Raw genomic sequence first — 22,193 nt, forward strand, 5'->3', positions numbered from 1 at the left:
GTTCATGCATTTTGGTGCTTCCTTTTTCTGTTGATTAAATTTTTTCACCACACTATCTAAATTGATGATCTCACAGATAGTTGATGGTCCATCCCACACATAGCCATATTCCAATAAATGTTGGATCAGCAAAGATGGATTGTCCAAGATTTTTGTATCGAGCTGTATCAGTACGTGATTCACTGTATGTGTGGGGTGGTTTAAATTTCGAGTTTTACCATGATCCAGCAGCAAATGATGTGTTCACTAGTACTATACAGCACTTTACTCCTTCAACTGGTCAATGGATCACTAGAGATACTAGTGGTACTCCTCCATTAGGAATTTGGGCACACTGCTGTACTGCAATAAATCATCAATTATATTATTTTGGGGGAACATCACAGAGTGAGTCACATTGTAATGAAAGCTGTTTTTATAACAGTATTACACAACTGGATACCGTTAGTCTTCAATGGAGAGAATTAGAGCCAACTGATGCAACTAGACCAGTTATGAGGAGATGTTTTGGTGGAATGATATCATTTGAACATGATGGAGTACACCATTTACTAATGATAGGAGGACAAGGACCAAAACCAACTTTCCAGCTACCAGATTATAGATATGAGTTACCGGCATCTTTGGCTAAAAAGAATGGAGAGGAGTGGCTTACTAATGAACATTCACTGTATAATTTATCGCTGAGTAAGACATTATATTCTTTGGCATTGTGTTGATTTTAGTTTTTTATTTCAAAATAGGAGAATGGAGTAATCCCTCAGTCATTGGTCAGTGTACACTATGGCCTGCTTCTTTTTTTGTCATTGAAAAAATCAATAACACTAGAGCTGTTGTGTTTGGTGGATGTGATTCTGAAGATGAGGATGCTATTACTAACAATATTTATATATTAGAGATACATGTATCAACCAGCACTGTGGTATGTTGCATGTAATGATTGCACTATAATAATTTAGATGAGCAAGTTTTGACAAATTTTAGTGGTTGGTGGTTTTTAATTTGGCAATATGCCAATTTTACCAAATTCTAACCCCTTTAAAATCAATTATCCACTCTAGATCTGATGGTTTATTTCTATTTATTAGTTCTGGCAGTGTATCAAGAAATCTGAAGCAATAGACCAATGGCCTGCTGGTAGATTTCTTCATGCAGGTGCTGTTATTGTAACTGAATTAGACTGTCCTATGCTAGTGATAAGTGGTGGTTGGGATAAGAAACAAGATGTATTAGATGACTGTTGGATTTTTAACATCACTCAACATTCCTGGATAAAGGTATGTGTGTAGTGAGTCACATATATGTAACTATTAATTTATTTCTATTATCAGTTAGATGTACCTCATTCTGTTAGTAAGAGATTGGCTCATTCTCTCTCAGTGTTTGTTACGAGTCCTCATTGTGTTTGGATAATGACTGTTGGAGGGCTACGTAAAAATGAAATGATTACTCATCATATGTCAACTGAACTAGGTTAGTGCACAATTATCATTGCACAAAGTCACTTACATTTGTATTAAAACCATATTGTGGATGTATTCTATTAGAGCTTAATTTCATTTCTTACCACGTGGAATGAATATTTTTCAAACTAAAAAGGCATTCCCTCAATGCCACATGTATAAAATGGCTGCTCAAAACAAAAATAAAATGAATGAAAATTTCTAATCCTATTAAGAACAAACATTTTCTAAAACAATATATACCCACTATACAGTAGAGCATGTGCATAATTTTAAAAGGTTGGCCTTTATGTTTGTCACAGGAATTAAAAATTTTGTTTTTGTAATTGTAGTGTCTGTAGTTTAGGTTAATGAATATGATTTACATACTTATTGTAATAGTGATACATTGATGTGTAGCAAATGATAATTAATGTACCAGTACATGCTTATTATTATAAATTCAAATTATTAGTTTTCAACAGTAAAGGGGAGTGTCTAGTAGGTGATACATATGATTCAAGTGATTACAAGCAAGTGAAGCAACTACAGTTAGGAAGAAGCCTATGTTTGGAGGAGCACCATAAACCAAGCAGAGATTCCGTTCATATTGAATCAACCATACAAGCCCTTATGAAAAGTCTCGATGAGAAGAAAAGAGAAGTTCAAATTTTTCATCAGCAAATAGAGGAAAAGGAAAGAGAACAAGCAGAGAAAGAGCAAGAAATTAGAAGATATTGTCATCGACTACAAGAGATGGAAAGGGAGAAACAGGAGGCACTGCTGGAAAAGGACAGAGAGTATCAGGTGGTTCTACAGGAGAAGGATAGGGAGGTACAGGAGAAGGATAGGGAGCTGCGACAGTCTCAAGAAGCAGTTCGTAGATACCAGCAACAAGCACTTACTGATGATTACTGGGTTATTAATAGAGATGAAGTAACTTTGACAGAGGAGGAGTTAGGAAGAGGATCTTTTGCTGTTGTTACAGTTGGTATTTTTAGAGGTTTAAGAGTAGCTGTAAAGTCGCTTCATGCTATCATCATCTCAGATTATAATCAAAGTATTTTCTTCAGGGAAATGAGCATAGCATCACAAGTACGCCATCCTAACCTGGTCCAGTTTATTGGTGCAACTAAAGTGGGTAATCCTCTCATTTTGACGGAGCTGATGAGCACTAGTCTTAATCAGGAGCTGCAAAGAAACCGATTAACCAATCAACAGATTCTCAGTATTGCACAAGATGTAGCTTTGGCCCTCAACTACCTTCACCTGTACCTTCACCTGTTTAAGCCTCAGCCTATCATTCACAGAGATGTCAGCAGTCCTAACATATTATTAAATCCTTCCACTGGACCTGCTGGTTATGAAGCGAAAGTAGCAGATTATGGTACAGCTAAATTGCAACAAGGCACTAGTACTGGTACTGTAATGCCAGGCAATGTTGCATATGCTGCACCAGAAGCTCGTGATCCTGATCAACATAGTCCAGCAATGGATGTCTACAGTTACTCTGTTCTCCTTATGGAAATGAATTTATGTTGTCCACCAGAAATGACAACAGGAGGGAGATGGCAACAAACTTGTAGTGTCTCCTCGTCTGATATGAAGTTTCTCATACAAAGAGGACTTCATACAAGATATAGAGCTCGTCCTACTATGGCTCAGGTAATAGAAACATTAAAAAGGATAAAATTTTATTAATGATTAAGCAATTTATGCTGCTTTGCACCTATAATGCATAATTGTTTCTCATTCTCTGTTTTTGATTACAATGCATATTTATTGTATGCTGAATTAAAATGCTACTAAGTAGTTTGTTTTCAATTTTCTGAGAAGTATAGATTTATAGACTCTAATGCTACATTTATAATGACAATCGTGCTTAGTCGTGCAGGCATCCTTATGATAATAGTAAAATAAAACATGCTACAACAACAATCAAAACGAGAAGATATTACTTAACACTATAACTAACACTAAAATAACTAATACTATTATCAGAACCAGTAACACACATCTTCAGTTGAATCAAATTTTAGTTTATCATACAGTTGGCGCACTCTCTATGATTTCTGCTCAAGTTATCTTTTAATACTAGAATAGCTACTCTTGTACTTGCTGCCCAATCCCCTACAGTTATTTGGGGGGGGGGGGTCTGAGCAGCCAGCGAGGCCTCATTGACATGAATCAGTTGTGTGCCATTGGGGTGTAGTGAGAAACCAAATTGGAGACAAAGAAGCCACGTAAACTCCACCGCTGTATAACCCTAGAGGTATAAGCTTGCTGTTAGCTCAAAAGATTTTTTCTATTTGGTTTCATTAGATTGGGGTGCTATAGCCTCCTTTTATATGACATAAGAAGCAACAAAAGGAACTTTAAGTTATTAGTATGCTTTTGTCTAAAAGAAGAGCATGAAATCTCTTTCAAATCTGCCAGTTCATTCTTTTGCTACACTGAGCAGCAGGGACTGCATCAGTGAGATTGGGTGCTAATTTGCTTCATGAACTGTTTTTCAATGGAAGTTGCTAATGTTGAAAACATTGTTTCATCTTTAATTTTCACTCATTTAAACTACTTGGCTCAGATTAGTAAGATTTGTTACTTCTTTATAGTAGTGGTCTACATTGTACAAAAGTTACATTTTCATTATGGTTCTGATATGTTGTTCTTACCTAATGTGAGCTGATTTTGATCAAAAATTAGTTGAAAGACTATGAAATACACTATTATTGTAAGTACAGGGATAAAAATTTAATTTTAATCAAAATTAAGTTGGTCCAAATTTTGGGCGAAGATTGTAAGTAAGTCTACTAGTAGTACAAGGTATTTTGTTAAAGATTGCTGACTACTTTTGTTGTGTAGAAAGTTTATGCTGATTATTGTATTTTTATGAATTTTTAAAGTGGCAAAGTCCTTATAGTACAAGTGGTCTCGGGCAAAATTTAAAAGGTGAGGATTTTTTATTTTTCTGCTAGCTATATAGATCTACATGTAGTATGTTGCATAAAAAGCTAGTTAAGACAAGTTTATTTTAGCAATGTTTTGGTCAGTGAAGCAAAGGTATGATACGTAAAGCTATTTTGTTGTCAGCGAATTTGGTATATGTTCACTGAAAGCAGAAAGGGTGCTTATTTCAAGTTTTTAAAGCATTGCTGCATTAATTCCTCATTTCAAGAATAATTTTGAGAATAATAGTAATCAATTATTGAAAAGAATAATTGAACAATCATTATGCACTAAAGCAAAGCATAATTACAAAAATTGTGAATATAATTATTATTCTCAGGCCTAATGTACAGTACATGCAGTTACTTTGGCCAAATTTGTTGAAAATGGCAAGGAGAGAGAGACTTCTTTTTCCTGATATGTATACATATACTTATGCTGTGTAGAATGTTTAAGCTGATTCTGATCAAAATTTGATTTCTTAAAGCTGTTCAAAATTTGGGTGACCCTGTACTACATGGTGTTTGCATGGCTACATTTCATCAAAAATCACTTAATCAATACGGTTTTTTCCACTTCTTACATGATACATATACATGACCTTAATTATGTCAAGTGGAAACAAGATATTATATGATTGGAATAAATGGCCTAATAATAATAAAGAATTATTATCATTAATATTTGGTCTTTGTTCTTTATGAATCAGTTATGAAAACCTTCTGTTAACTTCAATTCAATGTATAAAAAGAGTTACATGCACCGTGATGTCAATAGGCACACCCACACAATTAATTGGACATGTATGTAACATGTCTTAATTATGAGTCATAATTAAGACATGTTACATACACGTCTAATTAATTGTGTGGGTGTGCCTGGATTCTGTGAAAGGTGTGGCTTATTTTGTTGATCTGACTACTAGTATTGACGGTCACATCAAGGTTTAGAAGAAAAAAGGAAGCAATTGAGTTTATGGAACATTTCCGGTTGCATGCATACTAATTAGGTATGTACATATACGTGTGTACATGTACATGTTTGTATAAGATTGTCATCATGGAATTTCTTTTCCATTTCCCTTCCCCTATTCTCTCTTCCTTTTTAGGCAAAAGAGAATCAGTAATAATGAATTATTATTATAAGCACAGCTAAACCTAATAAAGTTTCAATTTTGGTAAATAATTATATGCACGTATGTGTAGATGTATCTGTATTATTTCTTTACCTCCATTTTATTTATTTTTGTCTCTTTTTATCTCCATTTTTTGTCTGTCCCTTTATTTTTCTCTCTTTTTCTCTTATTTTCTTTATCATATGATCACTATTGTTTAAGTTAGCATGCTCCCTTTGTAGCTGAGAGGGGATATATTCAGGAGGCATAGCAACACCAGCTTTAGAGAAAGGAAGGGAGAGGAAGGAAGAGAGGAGTAAGTAAATGAATTAAAATGTTCACATACACAGTCATTATTATATAAAGCTCGTTTTTGCAAATTTCAGGATTACGTATCATTTTATTATATGCTAGAATCAATTAATGAAGCTACTATTTCGCCAAAATTTTTTCTGTTATCATTGTGAATTATGTGCATGCCTGCAGGTTTATGCTATGAGATTGAGAATGCACTTGATGCATCCAGTGATACTAAATATGAAACAAATAAAAGAAATACTCACACTCACATCACCAAAATACAAGTTATTTAAAAGTTAATAATTAAACATTGTAAGTATGATACTAATTTAATGTAAACAAAAGAACAAAATTAATTATGACACAACTTTGATCAAGTTTCAGCAGTGCACACAAAAGTGAAGAGGAAAACGTGACACAAGAACACTCCTTATCTCAGGCCTGAAGTATGACTGGATAACAGGACTACCCACAGTAATGAATAGGAAGCAAAGAGTAGCCACTGTATTAAACCACAATGGTACATCAAAAAACAAAGAAAATAAGAAATAAAGGACACCAGGTATATAGCATAGCCCATACATGAGTAACATGCTTCCAAATATTCCAAAGAGTCTCTTCTCTTTTGAGGCATACACACTCTCTCCTGCTATCACTGACTGATCTTTGAAGAACCTTCTAGTGAAACAAAAGGTCCAAAGAGAAGTGACGAATATTATCCCAAGTATAGTAACTGATAAAAGAAAATAATAAACACCAAAGCCAATACTCTCTGAATATGAAATACAAATGGAAACATACAAATGAAAACCAAAAACATGAACAGAACTTAATACAGCAGACAGTATCCAGATAGCAATAGTGAGGGTCAGTGCTACCCAGGCTCTCATGAACCGCTTGTGAAGATGTGGTTTGACAATAAAGAGGAACCGATCAAATGATATAGCTGCTAGTGTGATGGATATGACTAGTAGAATCCACCAAAAAGTAAAATCAACAAAGTAACATGTCCCTTTCTTCTCCTCATCTGTACTACCAAAGATCCATTTTTCAGCAGCAAATGCAATGATGAAAAAAGGAAAGTACAGTAGATTCAATACAAGATGTGCCAGTATGAGAGAAGTGAAGAATATTGTTGATGGTTGTTTCAAGGACTTCCTTTGATAGAGTGTGATAGATAGTACCACACCATTAGCTATCAGAGCCAGTATCATCTCAACAGTAAGAACTGCTGCTACTGCTGGACCACTGAAATCACTAGTATAAGTATAGTTGCTTTCCATACCCTCTGTTTCTCCTATAACTTGTAGTACATACAGTATTTAAACTACTTTCATGTAAAAGAAAACAGTAAACTGTTATCTCATATTTATTATTGAAAACTAATTATGATGATAACATTACTCATTACGCTGAATGTATACAATAAAGACAATACATGCACCAACAGTACCATGAAACTAAAAGAATAATGTATCAATAATACAGTAATATCAGTGGATGCAAACAAAGCTTTGATAGTGCAAGACATAACATAAATACACGTATAATTTCAGTGTGTACGTACATATAACTCAAATTTTGTAAAGGAGAAAGAAAGAGTATACTACAAGCACTTTATAAGGATAAGTGAGAAAACAATCAATGTATAGCATGTAGACAATCAATGATTAAGAACGGCTGTTGTACTTGCTTTACTGATGGTGCATTTTATTTACAACAGGCTAATTAAAATTTCTTAACATAAGTATAAAAACAAGACAAAATGATGTGACTAAAAAGTAACACAAGTTTTCTAAAGCAAAGTTAGGCTTGAGCATCATAAAACATGTGAAAAGGATGTAACACAAAAAAGATGAAAGGCATTAATCTATTAATTTTGCTTGGCAAGGAATATCTGCTCAGTTACATTGCTATCAAGATATATTAATACTTACTACTGTATACCATGTTAAGATAATTATGATGTAGTGCTCCACTTATTTAAAGGTAATAGTTACCAAAGTATGCTGATATATGTAATATTTATATCATACCGTTACCTGATATTAACTATTTTGTTGCCAGTTGGAATGCATGTTTACAACTCTAGCATGTTTAGCTACCTTGTTTATCATTATGATAGTTGCCAAGGTTTATCAATGTTCACTAAGGTTTATCAATGTTTACCACTGTTTACCATATTTTGCTGCTGTCTATCGCTGTTTACCGCTGTTGCCACAGTTCATTACCAAATTTTTTTGTCACGCCAATATATCTCTTTCCATTTATAGTATGGCTAAATCACGGTCTAAAATTTACAGGAGCTTAATTATTGTTGAACCCATTAGCTCACTGAATATTAAAAAACATCATAAAAACTATATAACCGAATGGTGTAATTTACAATGTACACAGAAAATTGAAGTAATAATAAAGATGATACAAATAAAAGAAATTAGTCACAACTCATAAAAATCTAAGTAAAAAAATTTATCAGCATTTGCAATTGCAAAGAAGGAAACATGATACAAGAACACTCTTAATCTCAGGCCTGAAGTATGACTGGATAACAGGACTGGCTATTGTAATGAAGAGGAAGCAAATAATAGCCACAATGATAAACCATATTGGTACATCAATAAACAGAAGAAGCAGGAAGTAGAGGACACCAGGTACAAAGCATATACCATAGATGAGTAGCATAGCTCCAAATATTCCAAAGAGTCTCTTCTTTTTTGAGGCATACACACTCTCTCCTGCTATCACTGACTGATCTTTGAAGAACCTTCTAGTGAAACAAAAGGTCCAAAGAGAAGTGATGAATATTATCATAAGTACAATAGCTGATAAAAGAACGAAATAAACTCTAAAGCCAATGTTATCTGAGTATGAAAAACAAATGTCGATATACAAGTGAAAACCAAAAACATGAACAGAACTCAATACAGCAGACAGTATCCAAATAGCAATGGTGAGGATCAGAGCTACCCAGGGTCTCATGAACTGCTTGTGAAGATGTGGTTTGACAATAAAGAGAAACCGATCAAATGATATAGCAGCTAGTGTGATGGATATGACTATTACCATCCACCAATAAATAAAATCATTGAAGTAACATGTCCCTCTCTTCTCCTCATCTGTACTACCAAAGATCCATTCTTCAGCAGCTAATCCAATGATAATGAATGGAAGGTAGAGTAGATTCAATACAAGGTGTGCCAATATAAGTGAAGTGAAGAATATTGTTGATGATTGTTTCCAGGACTTCTTTTGATAGAGTGTGATAGATAGTACCACACCATTAGCTATCAGAGCTAGTATCATCTCAACAGTAAGAACTGCTGCTACTGCTGGGCCACTGAAATTGCCAGTAAAGGTGAAGTTTCTTTCCATATCCTCTTTATGCTGTTCTGTTTTTCCTTTCTAGCTACAACCACTGTAACTTATAGTGTAGTGGTTAATTAGGGTCAGAGTACACTATTTACTATTCAACAGATTAACCTTTAGATAGTAAGGTCACTTGTATGTACCATACAAAATGTGTATTGACAATTAGATCATAGTATCACTACACACAAGTTTACTACAAACTGTAGCAGTTTTAGCTATCTACTATAGAACTTTCTCCTACTTGTGTACATTATTCTGGAACGTTCTTTATAGTATTTTAAGTGATGATTTTAAACATTCCTTGATTCTTGGTTCATTTTTAGTGTTGTTTAAATAATAAATCTGTCAATGCTTATTTCAAAATTGTAATACAAAATTAAAAACATGAAAATTTGCTAACAATAAAATTATTGTATAGACATGCATGTAGATATACACAGAAAAATGAAGTAACAAAATAATTATAATAAATTCTGTCATTTCCTTTATTTTGTCATACAAATTTAAAAAATATCTATTACCAATGTTAAGATAAGCTCCACTCAGTAGAAACTTTAATCAGACTGTTGTGAGTTATGCATCCTTTATAAAATCCATTATATTATACAAAATAGCGCTACACAAGTACCACAACAATAAAATGACAGTCACAATTGCATTCAAATAAACATAGTTCTTGCCTGCGATAATTGCTAGCAAGGCCAATAACAACTCTACGTACATGTATAAATCAGGAATGGGGTCAAATACTACATTAATGTTACATATGATAGCATCTACAGCTAAAAATCAGCTTGGGTAACTTCTAGTAATAAGGAAAATCCGATTTCTTTTTGTTAATCACCTTCATGATTCTGTTTGAAATATTATATTAGAATACTGCTACATTGAAATAGATTGTAGTACACACTGGACATGACCAAAGATGCACATATGTACATACATGCATATAGAGTGATGGATTTTGACTATAGAGGGCTCGCTCGGGCTTGTCCCAATAAATTGTTTACAGTCAAATACATTCTAAGCTATAGCATCTTATACCATGTATATTTTTAAGTCTAAATTTTGTATTTTGCCCATATTGTACTGTATGTATAATAGAGACTCTGAAGACTAATTGTAATCTTTAGAGCTTTAAAATTAATACTTCATTATAATGTGTACCGTGTACTTTTAATGTAAATTATTTGTTGTCTTAGATGTTATGATACTTAATATTGTGCTGTGTAACCTGAGCTTTTATTTGTATTTTAATAATTGTCCACAGATTTGTAGTCATAAATATACTCTGCTTGAATGTTGCACCCTATAGCACCTTAATTGTTATTGTAATTATAGATTTAACTAAAATTGAAAATTTTTAACAGTTAATGCTTTCGTAAAAAGGAATGTTATTGTAAAGTGTCTTTGTTATATAGGCTTTGAGTAATGCATCAATTTTTGGACAAATTTTAACATTGGACAACTGTTTATAGTAATAGTTGTACTTTGTTTGCATTATAAAATTGCAGTAAGACTACGTCAAAAGTTATCAGCTTGCAGTCAACAATATATTACTTTTAATCAGTGCAAAAAATAGTTTTAGAAGGTCACTATGATATCTTTTTGAGCCTATCCTTAACAAAAAAAGGCAACTTATATGTATCACAATAATTATACTGACAAAATTTACCAAATATGTGAAAAGTAGCTGATTACACTTATTTTACATGTTATGTTAATTTTTGTATATTTTTGGTAAATTTTGTTGATATAATTATTTTGATGCATTTAAGTTCTATTAGTTGTCATTTTCTTTGTCAAAAATACTGTTGCAAATTGTGGTTTCAACTTGTTTAGTACTGATGCACTCCAATGCTCATAAAGTGATTCAAACTATCTTTGTGATCTTGTATATTTTAATAGTATTCAAATCCAGCTACGATTGGTTATCTATTGAATGTCGAATGACTAGAATCAGTTTCAAACTGGTTTAATGCACATTAAAAGCACTAGTATAGGAAGGCCTTTAGTGTTGTTGTTCTTTGTAAAATTAATGGTTGTTTTGTGAAGAGTTATAGTAACTGTTATTTTTTGGGACAAAAGTCAAGTTTAGAATTGTCTGCAAGAAGAGCTTTTATCATAAATTTGAAATGGCAAGCAACTTTACATTTACTGGTGATTTTAACGTGCCCGCAGTAACAGTAATTTTTACTTTTGAGGTGATACTAGCTCTGACATGTTTTTGTTAGTGTTATTATTAGGCCACTCTAATTAAATTCATAGTTTCCCATTTTGTAGGGCTATTTTATCTGTATATACCGTTTGAAGGGCCTCTGACTGCATTCAATATTGTAATTTTGTTAAAATAATGAAGCTGATAGAAGTGTGTGTTTCAAGGCAATGAAAAGCAACTAACCTTTATATTGGAAGATTCAGTGTTTATATTTTTGTACTACCATTTACCACTGGTTATTGACAGCATTATCACACATGCATACAGTAATTAACACTAAATGGTACATTGAAGCAAGATTAGTTGATGGATGTCCTCTTAATTGTAGGTATATATTGCATTACTAATGTACTGTATTAGAGGGAGTACATATTTCTTTTAATTTCCTGTTATCATAAACATGTAAAATTTGCTGATAAGACTATTGTAAATGTCAAGATAGCAATGGAAGATAACTATACCTTAACTGATCAGTTCAGTGGTCCAGCAGTAGCAGCAGTTCTTACTGTTGAGATGATACTAGCTCTGATAGCTAATGGTGTGGTACTATCTATCACACTCTATCAAAGGAAGTCCTTGAAACAACCATCAACAGTGTTCTTCACTTCTCTCATACTGGCACATCTTGTATTGAATCTACTCTACCTTCCTTTTTATATCATTTCATTATCTGCTGGTGAGTGGATCTTTAATGGTTCAGATGAGGAGAAGAGAGGGACTTGCTACTTTGCTCTTTATATTTTTTGGTGGATGGTACTAGTCATATCAACAACACTAGCCGCTATATCATTTGATCGGTTTCTGTTTATTGTCAAACCACATCTTCACAACCGGTACATGAAACCCTGGGTAGCACTGACCCTCACCATTGCTATTTGGATACTGTCTGCTGTATATACCACTTTTTATATTTTTGGATTTCAATTTGACCACCATCAGTTTGATTCTCAATATTGTTCCCTACCGAGTAGTTCAAGTCGAGGTTTCTTTGGTCTTTTTGCAGCACTCATTATACTTGGGATAATATTTGTCTTTTCTATTTGGACCTTTTGTTTCACTAGAAGGTTCTTCAGAGATCAGTCAGTGATAGCAGGAGAGAGTGCATATGCCTCAAAAAAGAAGAGACTCTTTGGTATATTTGGAAGCATGTTACTCATCTATGGGATATGCCTTGTGCCTGCTGTCGTCTACTCTCTACTTTATCTGTTTATTGATGTACCTATATGGTTCATTATAATTGGTACTATTTCCTTCCTTTTCTTTACAATAGCTAATCCAGTTATCCAGTCATACTTTAGGCCTGAGATTATGGGTGTTCTTGTATCATGTTGTCCTTTGAACCTTTATGCATGCTGCTAAAGCAACATTAATGTAATTTGCTGTAATTTTTTGTGTCAATGTTTTTCATCTTTAAAAAATAACTTAGGTAGTCACTAGTAGTGATATATTGATGATTTGACATTATTTGTTAATTTCATCATTAATGTGTTGACTAATAATTCCTAAGAAGAGACATAATATTATTATGAAAACATGTATGGACATGTATATATACCTATATAGAATACTATGAGATTGCAATAATAGTTTATTTGGTTATTATTATGATTTTGTTGCTTAGTGCTGAAAAGGAAGCTCCTGTCATTAATATTTACGATGTAAGTAGAGAAGTAAATAATAACACTAATGGGTCACAGTTCTTCATTACTATTGTACCCACTGTAAGCCTATACCCTATAGCTATACTTTGGTGACTGAATGTACATTGTTGGTGGCACATACGACTATATCACTTATAAATGGCATGTTAGCCGCATGTAGATACTGTGGACTCATAAAGGATCGAACATATAATATCTACTAAAATATTGTCCTTTTTGTTACTATTATGACATAAACCATGGGCATTCCTACTATTTCTGTTGCTGTGATACTATAAAATCACATTTTAATGTTATTATTGCTACACATACTCTATTAGTGCTATTAAATTATGCAGCACGTAGTTCAATTATGCTTATTCTTATACTCTCTCTTACCCACAGTCATGGCTAGATAACAAGCACACTGTTTTTGGGAGGTTTTTCATGGATGTTGCCCAGAAGATCAGTGAAGTCAAAACTGACCCAAGGTCAAACAATCCTTATGATGAGATAAAAGTTATATGAACATCCCTTTAAAATAAACATTTTATGTACTATGGTAGCTCTATGATTGCTTTGATACCTTGTGCAAGGTTAAATTTTGTTAAGTTAATTTTAAATCATTGCAATATAAATTATGAACTCCTAAAATAAAATAAAATAAAATAAAAATAAGAAATAAAAAACTTTTGATTAGTACTTCTTGAACCATAAATATAATAAAAGGCAGACTACTATTGGCAGTATGAATACTGTCATTGTTTTAAAAAGGTCACTATGCTCCTTTTTCACCTGATCATGGTCACTTCTCAATTTCTCGTGTTTAACTATCAGCTGACTTAGCTTATCATCAATGTCGTAGTACACCTTCCCATGCAATAAGTCATGCTGACTTCGTAAATCAGCTCGCATTTTATTCAGCTCTGTATTTAAATAATTAATCTGTCTCTGGAGATTGCTTTGCTCTGCTTTCGATTGCTCCTTTTCTTGCTCTATCCTGCATAAAAGTCTGCTACAAGTTTCAACCAGTACTTCTGTATGTGGTTCTAAGTGGTGCTCCTCACTATTCATTCTCAACGGCATCATTAGGCAACCTAATGCACTGTACTTACACTCTACAGGACTAAGCGGGCATACTAGTAGATGGTCTTGTACATCACAGCGTGGGATCTTTGCCACAGTGGTGCATTTATATGGACACTCTACAGGGAACAAAGGACACTCTGGGTAATGCGTTTGTCGTATGTAGATATAGGTGTCTTTTAATCCACAGTGCTTACACTTGTATGGCCTTGCAGGACATTCTTTCTCTTGGTGTCTCTTTAATTTGTATGCTTGTATGTATTCTTCAGGACAACCAGGGTGTGGGCATCTCACTCTCCCACAATTTTCTGATAGATGAGTCCTAATCTGGCGTAACTCTCCAACCCATTCACAGCCTGTCCTTTCTTTATTGGTGCAATATACTATCTGACTGCCTAGGAACCGTGCAAAGTTTCTGTCTTTAAAGACAGCAAAGTTATGGCCACTGGCTCTGCAGTAGGGGCAAGAGGTAGTAACCCTTGCAATGCATGTCTCACAAAAGTGTTGTCCACAGCAAGATGCTTGACACGGTTCCTCTATTATAACCTGGAGGCATATAGGACACTCTATGTTGTCCAAGCTCTCAGGAAGCTCTTTTTGAAATATCAAGTCATTTCTTGAGAGTTGAGACATTCATTGATGGGAATCTGCTGCAACCCCTCCTCTCTTCTGCTCCAGCCCCTCCTCTCTTTACTCTTCTTCTTGAAACTTCTCACGTGATCTGTATTAAAATGGCTGTTTGCTGGTCGGGGCTATGGCATTTATAAGTAAGTAAGTACTGATACTAGTAAGTACTATTCCAGTGAACATGTGATGTCCACAATAGATCAACCAAATGGAAGAGCCCATCACCAAACTGTATCAGTAGGTAATTCACTGTACGTGTGGGCTGGTTATCAAGATGGTTTACCTGGAGCTCATGACAGCATAGAGAAGAGAAGATTCACCAGTAGCATACAGCAAATTACTCCTTCAACTGGTCAATGGGTCACTAGAAGTACTACTGGGACTCCTCCATTAGGAGTCCTTGGATACTGCTGTGTTGCAGTAAATGAACTATTGTACTATTTTTTGGGATATTGTGGTCATGGTGACTGCTTTTACAACAGTATTACACAACTGGATACTGTTAGTCTTCAATGGAGAGAATTAGAGCCAACTGATGCAACTAGACCAGTTATGAGGAGAGCTTACGGTGGAATGCTATCATTTGAACATTATGGAGTACATCATTTACTAATGATAGGAGGTCTGGGATCAGAACCAGCTGTGCAGCTACCTCATTATAAGTACATCAAGTTACGCAGTGGAAGATGGCATACTGATGAGCACTCAATATATAATATATCATCAAGTAAAAATTATCTTTATTTAGATATTAGTTAATAGTTAATTTAGGAAAATGGAGTAATCCCTCAATCATTGGTCAGTGTATTCGACCTGCTTTTGGCTTTATCATTGAAAGAATCAACAACACTAGAGCTGTTCTGTTTGGTGGAATAGAGACTAATGATGATGCCAAGATTACTGCTACTAACAATGTTTATCTGTTAGAGATATCAATCACCACTGTGGTATGTTTAATACACAAACATAAAAAATAGTTAATGTGTTATTCACTAGTTCTGGCAGTGTATAAAGAAACCCGAAGCAATATACCAATGGCCTGTGGGTAGATACCGTCATGCAGGTGCTGTTGTCATAACTGGACCGGACAGTCCTATGCTAGTGATAGCTGGTGGAAGGGACATGAATAATGATACATTAGATGATTGTTGGATCTTTAACATCACTCAAAGTTTGTGGATAAAGGTACATGTATGTCCAGTGAGATACATGTAAGCTATTAATTTCTTTCTATTAACAGTTAGATGCACCTCAAACTGTTTGTAAGAGATGGGCTCATTCTCTCTTAGTGTTCGTTATGAGTCCTCATCGTGTTTGGATAGTGTCAGTTGGAGGACAAGTTGATAAGACATCATTTGTCACTCACCCTAATGTTGTGATGCTAACTGAAGTACATGTAGGTCAGTGTGCTTTTTTATTTCATAGCCAGGGCTGTTTTGAAATTTATACTAACTAATTGTTCATTAAGTGGAACCTCTGAATAACGAAACTTTTGGGACACAAGAATCTTTTCATTACATAGAGGTTTTCATTAAAGGAAAGTTTTGTAAATGAGGCATCCCCAATGTGAGACTTTACCTTTTTATAAAAAATGAGGGGCAGTAGACAGCAGAGTAAGCTGGGTAACAAATTGCAGAACAAGAAAAGAGAATAAGAAAATAAGTTTGCAGAATATGTTTCATAATGAGGGAAAGGCTGTTTAAGGGAATTATCTGTGCTCCTGGATAGTAAGATGGCAAAATAAGAGTGACAGAGCATAATGTGTGGAGAAGAAAGACGCCATTTTTACAGTGGGCGGGTCTGTTTTTAATTGATTATTTTATTATATGACATCATAGAACTAGTGCTCATGCGTGGCCACACCCACTTTTCATTAAATGAAAGTAAAATGGCATCTTGGTCAGAAAGAAGCTTTCGTTATTTCATAATAGAGGAGTTTTCGTTAAAGGGAGGCCTGTTTTCATTGAAAAAATGGGGAAATGAGTTGGTACATTTAATTTTTTTTTCATTATAAAGAGGTTTTCGTTAAAGAGAAGTTCCGTTATCAGAGGTTCCACTGTATTTCTATAAGTGGGTACGTTATGAAATTTACAGCATAAGGGTAATTCTCCTTTATTAACATAAATAATTTAGATAGGCAACATAGGCCACAACTAGAGGCGGAGTTATATATCAGTCATCTGCTATTGCTATTTGTTTTTCGTTGACTTACCTTGACTGGCAATTAAAATTGCCTTTGCAAAAAATTACGAAGGAGAATTGAAACATAGTGACCTTTAGGCTTTGACATAATTGTCTGTTGATAAATTACCCCAATGTTAAAATATCCAGTCATCTCTATAGCTTTTGCGGGTAGGTGATTGACCATGTTTGCCTTTCTAAATTTACACACTACAATTTACATCTGTGTGTATTTGTACCATATAAAGCCAGAAATCTAGATTAAATAATTTTTTATATTTTTACATCTATTAGGTACTAACAGTGAAGGAGAGTGGATAGTAGGGGATACATTAGATACCGATGGTATGAATAATAAATACAAGAAAAGGTATGAGCAGCAACTACAGTTAACATTAGGAGGAAGAAAATCATTGGAAGAGTACCAGAAACCAAGAAAAGGAGATATGCCAGTTGATGTTGAGCAAACGGTACAAGCTCTTCTGAAGAGTCTTGAAGAGAAGGAGAGAGAATTACAAGAAAAGGAGAGAGAGGCACAATCTTATTGTCAGCAAATGGAGCAAAAGGAAAGAGAAAAAGCAGAGAAAGAGCAAGAAATAAGGAGATATCAGCATAAGCTACAAGAGATAGAAGCAGAAAATCAGGAGAAGGATAGGGAGTTACGTCAGTCTCAAGAGGCAGTTCGTAGGTACCAGCAACAAGGACTTACTGATGATCACTGGGTTATCAATAGAGATGAGGTGACTTTGACAAAGGAGGAGTTAGGAAGAGGGTCTTATGCTGTCGTTACTGTTGGTATCTTTAGAGGTTTAAGGGTAGCTGTCAAGTCACTTCATACTATCATCATCTCAGATTATAATCAAGGTCTTTTCTCCAGGGAAATGAGTATAGCATCACGAGTACGTCATCCTAACCTGGTCCAGTTTATTGGTGCAACTAAGGTGGGTAATCCTCTCATCTTAACGGAACTGATGAGCACTAGTCTTAATCATGTGCTTCAGAAAAACCGATTAACCAATCAGCAGATTCTTAGTATTGCTCAAGATGTAGCTTTAGGTCTCAACTACCTTCACCTGTTAAAGCCTCAGCCTATCATTCACAGAGATGTCAGCAGTCCTAATGTATTGTTAAAACCTCGCACTGGACCTGCTGGTTATGAAGCGAAAGTAGCAGATTATGGTACAGCTAAATTGCAACAACAAGGCACTAGTACTGGTACTGTTATGCCAGGCAATCCAGCATATGCTGCACCAGAAGCTCGTGATCCTGATCAACACAGTCCAGCAATGGATGTCTACAGTTACTCTGTTCTCCTTATGGAAGTGAATTTATGTTGTCCACCAGAAATGACGGCAGTAGAGAGAGCAAGGCAATCTGGTACTGTCTCTTGGTCTGATATGAAGTCTCTAATACAAAGAGGACTAAAAGCTGATCCTATAGATCGTCCAACTATGACCCAAGTAATAGAGTCATTGAAAAGAATTAAAATTTGATATTTTGATATTCTAATTTCTGCCTTTTAATAGTTTTAAACTATAATTTTTTTGTATCGAGTTATTATAGTTTTTGCTTCTTAGTTAGTTTTTTTCTTGTTTTGTTGGTGTGTGAACTGAGCCCTTAAATGTACACGTAGAAGTCTTGCAGCACGTCCACTTTTTAATCAGTTTTGTGTACTAATTAGGTGACATTGTGCCATTATTGTTACTTCCTTATACAAGGAATCATTTACTCTACAATCATGAATAAAATTTACACAGGAAGTGACATTGTGCTGACTCAACTCAACTGTGTATGTCATGGCTGACTCAGATAGTGGTAAGTCCAGTCAATTAGCACTTAGAGACAGTCTTAAAATCACTTTAAAACCTTTAGATGGCACTCCAGCTGATATCTATCAGGCAGCTTTGCCTTCAATTTCTCCGTTAATTGGGAAAAAAATCAAATTTTACTAATGTCACTAATTGCTTGTTTGGAAGGAAACTAATCACCGTACAAGAGTTAAATGGAATAACATCACAACAAAATCTGACTGATGATGAAAGGGGAAGCAAAGTAGCCTTCATTTTATACGAAAAAATAGAAGAGAGTGCTAAGAGTGATCCAAGAGATGGTCCCGTTCGATGCTTGATGACTATTTGTGATGTCTTCGAAAACCAAATAATCAATGATGCATCATTAAAGACACATGCAGCTAGTATGAGGAGCAAAATTGCATCAGGTAATTATTTAAGGCATAATTATAAGGTCGGGTAGGTCTTTTCCAGCAGTTGTGTCATTTTCTCTAAAAAACTATTTTTATTATTTTGTTTTTTGCTATAATTCTCAATTATAGCAAAGTCTATATTTACCTTTGCAAAGGACAAAACAATAATAAAGAAAAGATGAATTGTCTAAAAATGAGCTGGAAACATGATAATGTCCCTATCTATAACAGTGGGGGTTAAAATTGTATCAAGGAGTTTTCATATTAATTGTTATTTTTATTTTGTCAGGTAGACCACCTCAAGTACCAACCATTCAACACACTCAAGTTGGACACACCATGACACCCAAAACAAAAAATAAGGGTACGTTTTGTTTGCAATTTTAAAATTTTAATTTTGTACACATTGTTAGCTGCTTCTGATAGATTAAGAGAAGTGTCAGATAGGCTAGCGTGCTCAATATCATCTTGTCTGATGGACGTTACTAGCAAGCTTTATGCTGGTAATGTAATCGGACTTTCATTGAAAGATGAGATGATCAATGGTCATGATATTGATTCAAGGAAAGCTACAAAGCTAGTTAATGAATTACAAAGAGCTCTTGATAATCACACTAGACCTGATACATACTTGGATGAAATGTGCAGAGTATTAAGAAATGTTCGAGAGAAACAAATCACTGATATAGTGGACACATTGAGTAGTTTTAAGTGAACTAAAATATTGCTATAGATTTTCTAATATTTTCAGGATATTGCCTTACTTTAAATTATTTTAAGTATTTTAGTAATATTGATAAACATAGTGCTTAGTTTTATTTATAAAAATTTTGTTTTGCATACATGACTATTTTAGAATTGGGCATGATGCATTGCTGTCTTATGATGTAAATGGAAATTGGAAAAATTTGCTAAACATACAATGCTGCCACAAATGCTATATATATATATATATATATATATGCAGCTTTTATGTTGATAGTCTGTCTATCAAAAACTTTAGTTTTAAAATTTAATTAACTAAGCTGATAATAATAAATCAATATATTGGTCTTCTTAGACTGTCAGAGGGCAAGGTATACTAGATAGTGCTAGCTTGATTGTAGTCTAAAGCAACTTTATTATGCTTTCATCATAGGTAATGATGTTAGTGCAGTTTCGACTGGTCCAGCAATGGTCCCTGCATTCCAAAGTGAGTCCTCATACAGTAACCAAAATAGTAAGTAGGGTGCAGGCAAGTTAATATTTTCACTATTATACATGTTTAGATGTATAGTACAATGGGAATGTGGTTTGAATATGGCTGGCTATTTTAAACGGTCATAAAAAGAAAACTAATTTATGGGAAAATTCTACATGGCCAGAATGAAGTGCTAACGTTTATCTAGAAAATTATTTGGAGTCTCAAAATTTGACGAATTGACTCTAAAAACAAATCAACTCTAAAAGAGGTTTGGAGATTACAATTTTGATTAAATTTTGAAGCATTTGAACACTGCTAAAAAAGACTTATCAAATTGAAAACTAAAATTTTGACAATTCAACAATATCACCAAAATTTTACTCCACTAAATTTTTAGCTATAATATGGTATATCTATGCAGCTTTTATTGAGTAGTGATTTTTGTTTTTTCAAACAAAACTGTTTGATAAAACTTTGACCAACAAAAATTTGGAGCTATATAGTAGTTTGGTTGCTTTCAATATTAGACTAAAAAGCACAGCTTTATTATACTTTCGTCATAGGTAATGATGCTACTGCAGTTCCAACTGATCCAGCAATGGTCCTTGCATTCCCAACAGAACCCTCTTACAGTAACAAAAACAGTAAGTGGGCAATAGACAAGTTAACATTTACACTGTATATGTTTTAGATGCTCACAAAGTTTTGACAAGTAGTAATGACATGTTAACAAAGATTGATTTGATGTATTTAGCAGATAAGATGGTAGAAAAAGGTATCATTACAAGTGAGCAAAAAAGGGAAATAGTTGATGACAGATATCATGGACTGTCTGGATTCCAGCGCATCAATAAGTTACTGGATCATTTGAGAGACACTGTTGAAGTCAATGAGGGAACATTTCAATGGTTCATTAAAATTTTAAATGATTATAATACTGTGTGGTCAAAAAGTGTTGCTAAGAAACTAATGGATAAGTATACTGAAGTAGGTTAAAAATTTCACTTTTACTAATCTGACTTTCGTCATAGCTACAGATGACAAGTTAATCAGCAGCAACATGTTTTCTATTTGCGAAACCTGGTTTAACTATATATTAGATTTTAAAATAATAATTATAGCTAAATTTATTTTAAAAATAAGACATTTTGAACAACAAGAAACAATAACGGGGGTTGGGGGTATTATTATTCATGTAGACTATCATGTACCTGTAGACTAGAATGTGTATGAACATGCAACAGTTAGTCTAGATAGTTACAGTACAATTGGAGCTCATAGGTACATGTAAATCTTCTGATAAAAATACTACAATAGCATTACAAATTTACAATGTAGGATCTAGAGCCATAATAATTATAATACTAACATAGCAGGAATTAATTTTGTTAAAATTTTAAAAAAATTAATTCAGCCAGCAAAAGACATAATAAGTCAGGCCGGCCTGACAAACAATAGCGTATAATAGCATAGCAATTTAACAGCATAAATATTCTTGCAAAAACAGCAGCTAGATAGTTGGAGGTAAAGCAGCTCTCCAGCCATCTTGTAGTGCTTTACGTAATTCAGTTACAGTAGATTCCATTTCTGGTTTATCAGCAATATTAATGTTCTCATCATTGAATGAAACCGTTGGAGTAGAGTGATCATAAAGCTCAGTGCCCCACTTCTTATCAAAGTCTGGTTTAGAAGTATCACGATCAAATGTATACCATTCGGTGAAACGATACTTGTCAGTACGAATAGTATAGCCCATTACATTCTCATCATGTTGGTTATGGTCAAAAGGTGGATGTCCTGGGATTTTTACCATACCAGAGTAAGGTCGTGGAAATTGTGAAAAAGCTCCTTTCTTCCATTCTTGATCTGGATTCTTAAGAA

General features: G+C 34.1%; 6 protein-coding genes across 7 annotated transcripts in view; 4 read left to right on the forward strand and 2 right to left on the reverse strand.

Moving 5' to 3' along the window:
• Positions 1–134: 134 nt before the first annotated feature.
• On the forward strand, positions 135–3,143 carry LOC109581038 (uncharacterized). Its single transcript, XM_019994771.1, has 6 exons — positions 135–387; positions 562–687; positions 744–922; positions 1,089–1,277; positions 1,332–1,473; positions 1,918–3,143. Exons 1-6 carry the CDS (start codon positions 135–137, stop codon positions 3,141–3,143), a joined length of 2,115 nt encoding a protein of 704 aa, XP_019850330.1.
• A 7,810-nt stretch (positions 3,144–10,953) lies between these two features.
• LOC109581028 (high-affinity lysophosphatidic acid receptor-like) lies at positions 10,954–13,664 on the forward strand. The gene is made up of 2 exons (XM_019994748.1): positions 10,954–13,113; positions 13,438–13,664. The coding sequence occupies exon 1, from the start codon at positions 11,837–11,839 to the stop codon at positions 12,749–12,751; it is 915 nt and encodes a 304-aa protein (XP_019850307.1). The 5' UTR covers positions 10,954–11,836; the 3' UTR covers positions 12,752–13,113; positions 13,438–13,664.
• On the reverse strand, positions 13,651–14,751 carry LOC105312204 (TNF receptor-associated factor 3-like). The gene is made up of 2 exons (XM_011404668.1): positions 13,828–14,751; positions 13,651–13,680 (listed from the first exon to the last, which is right to left on the reverse strand). Exons 1-2 carry the CDS (start codon positions 14,749–14,751, stop codon positions 13,651–13,653), a joined length of 954 nt encoding a protein of 317 aa, XP_011402970.1.
• A 78-nt stretch (positions 14,752–14,829) lies between these two features.
• Positions 14,830–18,856, forward strand: LOC100638082 (uncharacterized). Its single transcript, XM_003385367.2, has 7 exons — positions 14,830–14,885; positions 14,945–15,472; positions 15,517–15,692; positions 15,742–15,930; positions 15,986–16,145; positions 17,221–18,741; positions 18,799–18,856. The coding sequence occupies exons 1-6, from the start codon at positions 14,873–14,875 to the stop codon at positions 18,417–18,419; spliced, it is 2,265 nt and encodes a 754-aa protein (XP_003385415.2). The 5' UTR covers positions 14,830–14,872; the 3' UTR covers positions 18,420–18,741; positions 18,799–18,856.
• Positions 18,857–19,053: 197 nt separating this feature from the next.
• On the forward strand, positions 19,054–21,914 carry LOC109581029 (uncharacterized). 2 transcript variants are annotated; one of them, XM_019994750.1, is made up of 6 exons: positions 19,054–19,144; positions 19,423–19,493; positions 19,543–20,321; positions 20,876–20,956; positions 21,004–21,299; positions 21,344–21,914. In XM_019994750.1, exons 3-6 carry the CDS (start codon positions 20,303–20,305, stop codon positions 21,359–21,361), a joined length of 414 nt encoding a protein of 137 aa, XP_019850309.1. In that variant the 5' UTR covers positions 19,054–19,144; positions 19,423–19,493; positions 19,543–20,302; the 3' UTR covers positions 21,362–21,914. The 2 variants fall into 2 exon arrangements, with proteins under 2 accessions (XP_019850309.1, XP_019850308.1); XM_019994749.1 differs by having other exon boundaries at positions 20,268–20,321.
• The window catches only part of LOC105312205 (N-acetylgalactosamine-6-sulfatase-like), a 1,321-nt gene continuing 950 nt past the window's right edge, over positions 21,823–22,193 (reverse strand). The window contains exon 2 of the mRNA XM_019994772.1: positions 21,823–22,178. Within this exon, the coding sequence (XP_019850331.1) occupies positions 21,823–22,178 (356 nt within the window). The remainder of the gene's footprint in view (positions 22,179–22,193) is intronic.

This window comes from Amphimedon queenslandica, unplaced genomic scaffold (assembly GCF_000090795.2).
Source record: "Amphimedon queenslandica unplaced genomic scaffold, v1.1 AMPQUscaffold_13466, whole genome shotgun sequence".
Lineage (NCBI taxonomy): Eukaryota > Metazoa > Porifera > Demospongiae > Haplosclerida > Niphatidae > Amphimedon > Amphimedon queenslandica.

What these genes read in the sequence shown, in the direction of transcription:
- LOC109581028 (XM_019994748.1), top strand. Translation starts at nt 11,837, where the DNA reads ATGGAAGATAACTATACCTTAACTGATCAGTTCAGTGGTCCAGCAGTA.
- LOC100638082 (XM_003385367.2), top strand. An exon ending in AGATATCAATCACCACTGTG is followed by an intron (nt 15,693 to 15,741) that starts GTATGTTTAATA and finishes GTTATTCACTAG; the next exon opens with TTCTGGCAGTGTATAAAGAA. An exon ending in CTCAAAGTTTGTGGATAAAG is followed by an intron (nt 15,931 to 15,985) that starts GTACATGTATGT and finishes TTCTATTAACAG; the next exon opens with TTAGATGCACCTCAAACTGT.
- LOC109581038 (XM_019994771.1), top strand. Translation starts at nt 135, where the DNA reads ATGGATTGTCCAAGATTTTTGTATCGAGCTGTATCAGTACGTGATTCA. An exon ending in ATGTATCAACCAGCACTGTG is followed by an intron (nt 923 to 1,088) that starts GTATGTTGCATG and finishes TCTATTTATTAG; the next exon opens with TTCTGGCAGTGTATCAAGAA. An exon ending in TCATATGTCAACTGAACTAG is followed by an intron (nt 1,474 to 1,917) that starts GTTAGTGCACAA and finishes TCAAATTATTAG; the next exon opens with TTTTCAACAGTAAAGGGGAG.
- LOC105312204 (XM_011404668.1), bottom strand. Translation starts at nt 14,751, where the DNA reads ATGTCTCAACTCTCAAGAAATGACTTGATATTTCAAAAAGAGCTTCCT. An exon ending in TGAGAAGTGACCATGATCAG is followed by an intron (nt 13,681 to 13,827) that starts GTGAAAAAGGAG and finishes ATTTTATTTTAG; the next exon opens with GAGTTCATAATTTATATTGC.
- LOC109581029 (XM_019994749.1), top strand. Translation starts at nt 19,469, where the DNA reads ATGACACCCAAAACAAAAAATAAGG. An exon ending in ACCCAAAACAAAAAATAAGG is followed by an intron (nt 19,494 to 20,267) that starts GTACGTTTTGTT and finishes CTTTCATCATAG; the next exon opens with GTAATGATGTTAGTGCAGTT. An exon ending in AATGGTCCCTGCATTCCAAA is followed by an intron (nt 20,322 to 20,875) that starts GTGAGTCCTCAT and finishes CTTTCGTCATAG; the next exon opens with GTAATGATGCTACTGCAGTT.